The 9,774-nt window shown below is 33.8% G+C and overlaps 1 protein-coding gene across 1 annotated transcript in view; it reads left to right on the top strand.

The window, feature by feature from the left end:
- The window catches only part of LOC117102305 (zinc finger protein 233-like), a 21,693-nt gene extending 17,884 nt beyond the window's left edge, over window positions 1–3,809 (top strand). The window contains exons 5-6 of the mRNA XM_033242574.1: window positions 1,343–1,551; window positions 2,233–3,809. Of these exons, the coding sequence (XP_033098465.1) occupies window positions 1,343–1,551; window positions 2,233–2,445 (422 nt within the window). The 3' untranslated portion in view covers window positions 2,446–3,809. The remainder of the gene's footprint in view (window positions 1–1,342; window positions 1,552–2,232) is intronic.
- Window positions 3,810–9,774: the final 5,965 nt, after the last annotated feature.

The following is a 9,774-nucleotide window of genomic DNA, read 5'->3' as shown; positions in this document are numbered from 1 at the left end:
TATATATATATATATATATATATAGTTTTCAAATACATTTGTAGCATTCATTGTGGCATATCATAAATATATATATATATGGGCATACAACAATTTTTTTGTCAGGGAAAATTTGATAATCTTGTCAGAGTTTTATACGCACAATATGCTAGTAATTCTGGATGTGCTATGTCATTTTCAGTATCAAGAAAGCAGCTAGCTTCCAAGACATTTACCTAATTTTCATGTATTGCCTCGTTTCTCGCCGAACATTATACTCGTATGTTTTACCTTCGTTAATGTAGGGATTAAATTCTGACAATCTGTCGGGTACTAAGTACTCTTCGTTTTCGATTACTTGTTTTTCACGCCAGGTGAAAGCAATGTCATCCGTGTGTCGTATTCATATATTTGATAATAGAGATGACCTGGACATGACATTTATACTGTTCACGTAGTACATTTTATTAGTATACGTTTTATTTGCTTTATTTGTGAAGAATATTATTAATAAAGGCATTACCCTCTTTTCAGTGACTAGTCTAAGAATATTAGCATGGAGGAGCTAATGGGGTAAATGGGATAGTGAACAGGCGCAATCCGTGGGAATGAGATGATACAATGTAATTTCTTAACAACCAGAGTGTAATTTTTTTGGTTAGCAAATTTCTAGTGGGGAAGCCTTGGGAGAACATTTTGAGGAAGATTGTGCGCTACCCCTACAAATTTATAGATTCCTCCGCCCTTGTGATGTTAAAATTTTGGTGTGGATAATATGTAGATAATACTACCTCCAGTACGTCATTCCCAAATCTGGCTCTCAATAAAATAAATTAGAGTGATTCATTTGGCTCTCATCTGCTTTTAAGATGTCTGAATAATTTGATAAATTTCTTTACTGTACCGTACTTATTCGTATTGTGTTGACGAGAGCGGGCGCTGCTCATGTCCAAAATTAAAATGGTAAACTGTTAGTTTAAGTCGAAGTACTTCAGTCAATTATTTAGGTTTATTATGGTTTCCAGTTGAGAGAGTTGAGAGCCAGTTGAGAGTAGATAATAATAACAATAATAATAATAATAATAATAATAATAATAATAATAATAATAATAATAATAATAATAATAATAATAATAACAATAGTAATAATAAATATAATGATAGGCCTAATGATAATGATGATGATAAGATGATAAGATTTTATGATGATGCTGATGATGACGACGACGACGATGATGATGGTGGTGGTAATGACAACGAAGAAGATGATGACGAAGACGATGAGTCATTCAACTCCAGGATATTGATATAGGCCTATTCTACTGAAACTATATCAATTTTATATTCTGTTGACGAAATTTAGGTAACAACGTTTGCAGATTATGTAAGAAGTCGTACGCACGTCCAAGTACCTTAAAGACACACATGCGCGTGCACTCGGGGGAGAAACCCTACAAATGTTCCCGCTGCAAGAAATCCTTCTCACAGACTGCCAATCTGACAGCTCATATGAGGGTGCATTCGGGAGATAGGCCCTTTAGTTGTTTTGTATGTCATCGAAAGTTTTCACAGGTAGGTCCAACAGTGCTGTGATCACAACCTTCAAGATTTCATAAAATCGGAAAAAAAAAACAAAACAAAACAAAAACAAAAAACAAAAAACAAACCATTATTTGCAAATATAAACGAAAAGAAGCCCTGACAATTTGGGGATTTGAAAGGCTTAATTTTTTCGCTCTCAGAAAATGTAAAAATCAAAATCTTTTTCTCGCCAATGAATTATGTTTTGTTTTCTTTCTATTTTCGACCCGTGGTTGGGGAGAGGGCAGCTCTCTCCGACGGTGAGTGGGTGGGGGCGCCACCACCACTGAATTGTTACGCAAGATATACAAAAAAATTTAGGTTGAACCTAAACGAGGATACGCCCCATGATACATTGTAAACAGGAAACAACGTCACATCAATCTGAGCCACAGAAGACAATGGACTTCCTCACGGAACAATTAGACATACTGAATTTTATCATCATGAAGGTCATACTCCCAATCCACAAAATAATTTCGAAATCTTTATACACATATTTTCTCATATTTAACAAATTAGTATACCGCCACATGAAATATTGAATGAAGATACATCTCCTTTCACCAAGGAGCTTGTCTGTAGCTTTTTCCACTCTGCTAGGTTTAATATTCATTACCGTATTAATGACTGTAAAATATTTTTTGTTTTTTGTTTTTTTTTTTACTCCAGAGCTCGTCGGTGACAACCCATATGCGCATTCATTCCGGAGAGCGTCCCTATCGATGCAGTTTTTGTCGAAAAGCTTTTGCCGACAGCTCTACTTTGACAAAACATTTACGAGTTCATAGCGGGGAGAAGCCGTATCGTTGTAATACATGTCATCTCAGATTTTCACAGTCGGGCAACTTAACAAGACACATGCGTGTACATGGACAAAATTAAAAATATATGCCTACCGGTACTACCTGTCCTATAAGTCAATGTTATTACCTTTCAAATGAAAGTAAAAGAACATGAAATTAATTTTCTTTGCCGATGGTGGTTCACACGAGACCAATTTATACGCGCGCGTTGACGCGCAACAGCGCGTATAATTTGCTCTATCCAGTGTGGACCAGGCTTAACAGACGCAGAATATTGCAGTTTCTTTACTATTTTAAATATCAGTTAAGTGACAGGTGACATACAGTGGTGGCTCCAGATGCCGACAAGGGGTCTGACATGTCCGACAGTGGGTTCCGAACCAAGGGGGCCGGCTAGATCAGTGTCGCGGAATAAAAATTCCTGGTAGGGCTCATATAAGGGAGAGTTTTCATGCCTTAGAGAATGGCCAAAAGTTGGCAGATTAATATTTATGGTCCGACGACCTCGACAGCGGGGGGGGGGGGGGGGGGGGCCAAGGGTTCCAATCCTGTCAGACGGTGCCACCACTGAGGATATAATCACATTAAGAATTGTTGTGGTAAAAGTTTTATAAATCAGCGAAAATTTATTTTCTTTTTAATTTGGGTCTTATTTGAATTTGAAAATTTCTTTGTTGCTAGTAAACTGAGCAATAATTATGAGCAATAAGCAATAAAATAATTATTTTATAATCTGTTTTTAAAGAATTTCACAACAGGTAATATATCAATATAATTATTGTTAGATAAAGACCTGTTATAATAGTTATAATACTTATAATTTTGTATTCATGGTTGAACTGTGTTAAAACTGAGTGCGGGCACGTTTAATATATTGTATTTATCTTCGTGTTCAGAAATGTAATATATTTATAGCATGATTATATCCGTACTATTTTTTTTCCAGAAAAACGAATGTTCTAAAATTATATTTATTGTAAATAATATCGAATGCAAACTATGACAGTTTTAAAACATCAACTATTTATAACGTTTATCGAGAATCTTATACTCGGATTTGATACTACATCTTCGGCTTGATTTTTAAGTAGGTCAACACAAAATCTATGTCACGTTTACAAAGATATCATAATGTTTCAGTTTTTGTTGTAACATTATACCCATGTACTTTACTGATAATGTAAGTTTAGCTTTTTAACATTAACTTTAATCAATAAATTAGTTTATTACAGTTGTTATGAAAACATGAAACTTCTTCAGTTTCGTCTTGTTGATCATTCGTAAGTGTATCTGTGTCAAATTTCTTGTCAAATGTATTATTCGCATTAATTTCACAATAACCATCGACATCATGCATTCACTTCAAGAAGTTTATTTGTTATCTATTTATTCATCTATTATTATTAATATCATAAATCCATTCACATCCACCAACATATATTGATTGATTGATTGATTTATTCTTTCATTTATTCATTAAGTTATTCATTCATCCATTCATTCATTCATTCTTCAAATTAAACTCACTCACTCACTCACTCATTCCTTTATTTATTTTATTCCTTTTTTCTGTCTTTCACTCATTTGTTTAATTATTCTTTCTTTCATTCATTCATTTATATACACATTGACATCCATACACTGTATCCATTTAATCAATTGTTCATTAATTCATTCTTTCTCTCTTGCTTATTCGTTCATTCATTCCTTCAGTCATTCATCCATTCCGGTATTTTTTTCATTCATTCCTCCATTCCTCCATCCATCCACTCGTTCATTCATTCTCAATTTCTCTTTTATAATCATTAATGCATTTAACTATTCATCTAACCATTCGTTCGTTCGTCAGTTTATTTATGAATTCATTCACTGTCCATTTATTTAATCATTCCTTCATTCTTCAGTTTATTCATTCACTAATTATAAATTGAAATTCCCTCATTCATTTTTCAATCGTTCATTTATTAATGTATTCATTCATTCATTCATGGTTTCATGATTTTATTCATTTATCCGTTTATCATATTCAAATATTTAGGTCTAATAAATTTTAGCTTTTCCAGCTATCAAACTTAACGACTAATTTTTATTCTCGGTAATAGATATTGCGCATATTCACGTGTTAAGATGAAGTTCAGTTTTGAGACCAACTGGGGCCTAATTTAGAAAGTCAATAAAGCACAGCGATAAAAGAAATCACGATTACAGATATCAAAGAATTATATAACACCACGAAATAATGTTTAGTATACAGATGTAGGCCTATGTCTACGTAAAAAAACGTTCAAAATGTAAGAGATTGTGGTAAACTTCACGGAGTCTAAGATTAGATAAAAATATGCAGAGACCACGTAGAGGTCTTTCGTTCTTTTCTTCACCATGAGCCATGATAATTGCAATTTATTGATGTTCAACTTCTTAATATCTTGAAAAGCTTGGTCATGCAGTATCAGCTCCCAGCATGGGAGGTTTATTCAACAAGCACAGATCTACTCAAACGATGGACCCGGCCAGGCACCATGTTATGCATCATCATGTCTTCGGATACCACTTATGATGCCAAACTGCCTAGGTTCAATCCTTCCCGGTGAACTCTCCATAATCGTCCCTCTTTACACGGCACCACCAATATTATTACGTGCCGGGTTAGGGACTCTCATAAAACATTATGCATAAAGTGGACGCGGTCTGAGGCTGTAGGCCTACTCACGATTACCGATCTCCTACAAGATTATAAAATGATATAAAAGTATATCTGCAGAATGCTAATACATACCGTACGGTACCTGTACAGTCTTAATAATATGACTTATTAATAAATCATACTCTCAGTTTTCATTTCAATTTTTTCACAATTTAAATATTGTACTCACTGTTACTTATTAAAACTTGTTTTTTGTTTTTTTTTGGAATTTTGATGTCTTTTCAAATTGTTGATATTTTGAATTATTGTACATTTCAATTTCCTTTCCCCCAAACTTCAGTGCGCATCCAGGTATTCAAAATAGAAGGCGCCCATAGAGGGTACGGTCCACAATACCTCAGCCCATTATGATTGGGGGCGAGGTACACAATTTCATGTCTATGTCTCTCTAACACTCTCAGACTTGAAGTAACTATATCTTTACCCATTATTTTTTAACTTACAAAAAATAGGCTGGGCCTCCTTGAACCCGCATCTGAATTTACCTTTTATCCTGATGGAGTAGTACGGTTATACTGTAAATTAAGCACACGATTGGCCTATAAATCATGTGGAGTGAAAATGGTTTAAAAAATTGAAAATTCAATTTGAATTGCTCTTTAAAAAGTATCAAACAAGTCACCAACTCTGAATGAGACACACATCGGGAAAAAAATTAGTTTTATTGATTTACAAACGTTTTGATGAGAAAAAGCATCATTACAGGATCTGCAAGTGAAGTATAAAGAACGGATGCAATCTTGTTTTCGAAGAAAATGTGTTGACCATCTATTTTTCGATTTGGACGCTAAAACTTACTTTAAAAACACAAAGTATATGCAATTACACAATCGTCATAATTTTTATTTATTTATTTTTTTCAATTTACAGAAGGAAGATTTAACCACTAATTAGTCTTAGTGTTTTAAAACGCTCAGTTGATTGAATCACTAGACCACTGCATCAATAATAAAGTTATATATCCACCGCCAATCCGTAGCAATGCTTTGGTACTCGTTTAAATAAAACATGAGCAGGATGTGGTTGGTATAGGGTATGCCACGGTACTTTGTGTAAAATAGGCATAGGCCTACAATAAAATGTTAGAAGACAACATTTTCGATAGGGGTCCATTCTAAAGCCCTCTTTTTCACATTCTTCCTTTTCAGTATTATTCACTTACTCTACTTTACTATACTCTACTCGTGGTTTACATCAAAAAGCCCTTGTTATAGTGAGATTGAGAGAAACTGTCGGGTCCGACACTGAGTAGTCGTTCGCCAGTTTTGCTGCTCGTGTTTGAGGCTGTGGTGAACCTTTCCTATTACGTACTCTATTATTTTATTTCTAATACTTCTATTGAACCGTACTTGGAATTTGGAGATGGGATTTTTCCGGAACCTGCTTAGATAATACTTTAATTTAATATTAAAAGAGAACTAGCAAAGTGATTTTTTGTTCTAGAGTGAATTTTTGATATGCCATTAATAATAGAATCAACCTTAAAATCGTTTTTTTGGCTATTTTTTATGAAGTTATAGGCGATTATATACGATTTTACCATGACGTCACAGGCGAAAAAGTAACAAAAGATCGTGTAAATAGCGCCGCGTAGGGTATCCACCGCGTAGGGTATCCGCCGCGTATGATCTTTGCGTGCATGCTATAACAATCACAATTTACAGCCATGGTGTACCTAAATACAACGGTGGGGGAAAACTAGAATATGTAACAGCAGTATGTTCTATTAACTTAAAATTTGTACTCGGTAAAATGGGTTATACTGAGCCGATTTTCACCATTCAAAAGTCGATATAAGGTGCTAGTTAACGTTTAAGATTTTTGGAAAGAAAATAATGAAATTATGTCTCTAAATAGAAGTTCCTATACATCAGCCGAATGTAGTACAATTGTTTATCAGTGTGATTAATCTGCTCAATAAACAATTTTAATTACTTGTGCAAATATAAAGATGTGGGTAACATCTTTGTATACGACTTTTCATGGATCTCGACCTGCTATGTAGGCCCTCTTTAGGCTAAACGCGACTAGAAGGTTGGAAGCGACGATCGAAGAAAAACGGTTAAGCAAGCCAAGGACTTCGCTAACTTCCATTCCTCAGTATTAAAATCCTTGCATTCATGGGCACTGTCTAAAACTTTCTTCCAGCTTATCTCTGAAAAGATTGTATCCTTTTCGTCTGCAGTTGGCTCAACATGAATTACACAGGAGCCAGTGAGCTTCCATGACGGCCTAGGCTCGGACATGATTCGTTGTTGTTTGTTGTTATTTCGCGACGTCATCAACGAGTACAATACTGTACATTCATTATCCACCATCAACTAAACTGCCTTAAAGAAAAAAAAATCGGTTCGTGTGGGAATCGAACACACAACCTCCATGTTTGCTAGTCATTATCCACCATCAACTAAACTGCCTTAAAAAAATAAATCGGTTCGTGTGGGAATCGAACACACAACATCATGTTTGCTAGTCATTATCCACCATCAACTAAAATGCCTTAAAAAAAATGGTTCGTGTGGGAATTGAACACACGACCACCAAGTTTCTCGTAACAAAAAGTTGTGTACTTGCAAAAAGACTAAATTAATCATTGTTTTTTAAGTTTGAATATAGTGTTGTTAAGAATAATAATAATAATAATAATAATAATAATAATAATAATAATAATAATAATAATAATAATAATAATAATAATAATAATATTATAATAAGATTTGTAAAGTGCAAACATCTCCACCTAAATAGGTGCTGGGCAGTGTCAAACAAGCAGTAGAGAAAAAAACAAGATGCATATCACAAGAAGAAAATGTAACAAGACTCATCATTTTATTACTTTACCTTCTCATTTTTTTAACCACAGTTATACCAATGTCTTTATTTCCTTTTCTTTTCTTTCTGTTTCTTACACTTTCCTTTTTTGTCATATGTTTCCTTATCTTTTTCCTATTCTTTCTTATGTTTCCTTTTCTTCTTTTTTTCCTTTCTTGTGTTTCCTTTTTTTCTGTTTAATTTTCTGTTTTAGTCTCTCCTTTTCTTTCTTATGCTTCCTTTCCATTCCATTTCTTTCTTATGTCATTTTTCTTATTCTTTTCCTTTTCTGTCTTACGATTTCCATTTTTTCCTTTTATCTTTTTCTTTCCCCCTTTCTTTTTTATTTGTAGTGAAAATCAGGGCCCCCGTGACCTTTTTCAGGGACCAATGTTTCTCTATTGTTTTAGCATCACTAGATTAAAAAAATGAACGGGCGGGCGGGGGGAACGTCCTTTAAAGTCGGATAAGCTTCTCTTAGCAGACCTTAGCATATGATCATATATTTTTTTCTACAGTGTGCACTCTTGTTCTTTTAGATTAGAATGACTTCGTTCTTTTTTTTTTTGAATTCTTTTTGTCATTAGAAGAAATGTAAACCACAAATATAGTGCAAATATTTATAAGATTGTGTCCCATCACTCACAGTTATGAATTTTCCTATCTGTTTTCCATTTTTTCTCTCGGTTTAAAAAATACCCATTCGGTGACCATCATTAGATTTTTGCTAATTAAAGCTTGATTTCTGTTCCTTTGCATATTTCCCTGCGATATACAACATTTTTAACACTTTAAATTTATTATTTGTCGTATTAAACAACATGGTAGGCCCAAAAAATAAAAATAAAGCAACATTATTTTCTTCTGAAATTTCCATTTTTCGTGGCGGTGAGTGTGCTAATTGGCCAAATATAAAGTTGTTTTATTTGAATCATCATTTTAGACAAGGTACAAAAAAGTCTGTCATATCTAAGACCATACTACATCTGAAGATCAAGAATATAGAAGTTGTTAATAGTTTAAATGAGTTTTTGTTCTAGAGAGGATTTTTGATATGCCATTAATAATGGAATCAACCTTCTCTTTTAAGTTTAGATTTTATAAGTAGGCCTATCTAGGGAACACCTTCGGGACCAAAAAAAGTGTCTCCTTAATAGGGATGTCCCCTGAATAGGGGTACCAAAAATGCAAAATTGTCCCCTTAATAGGGGTTTTTGGCATGTTTTCATACAATGATGACATAAATTCTGTATAATTTTATTTGTATTGACATAGGCCTAAGAATCAGATAAGTAGAATTAGAACTAATTTATAGCAACAATTTTCAAATGTAAATACAATACATTTATAATATGAAATCAGCACAAATGTAATTAAAATAACAATATGAAGTAATACATTCAGTAGGCCTATACCAACATTCACTCTAAGGATTCAGCTGAGAAAATTCTGGTTTATTGCTCAAAAGGGGTTAAAATATGAAGTTGAATGAATTTTTCTTACTTTGAGACTGCTATAGTTGTTGTGATACAGTGATAAAAAAATTAAGTGTCCCCTTAATAGAAGTTATTTGACCATTTGCCACACTCAGAAAGTGTCCCCGTCCCTTTAATATTGGTGTCCCCTTAATAGGGGTTGAATGTAGTGTTAAAAGATATATTGCCCCTCGTTTCCTGGAAAAGTGTCCCTTTAAGTGGTGTCCCTGAATACAGGGATATCCCAAAGGAGGGGTTCTACTGTATCAGATTGATTCTACTTGTTATTACCGGGTACATTTTCTCCTAGATTATCTGTTAATTCAAATTATCTGTTATTTCAAATTTACCATGGGGCCATAGAGTTTGACCTATAATAATAAAGTACAGTACTGTATAATAGTCATCACTATTTTTA

Source organism: Anneissia japonica, unplaced genomic scaffold (genome assembly GCF_011630105.1).
Source record: "Anneissia japonica isolate Jap-2015-1 unplaced genomic scaffold, ASM1163010v1 scaffold165_len1371125_cov188, whole genome shotgun sequence".
Lineage (NCBI taxonomy): Eukaryota > Metazoa > Echinodermata > Crinoidea > Comatulida > Comatulidae > Anneissia > Anneissia japonica.
This window is presented reverse-complemented; position numbering and strand designations above follow the sequence as displayed.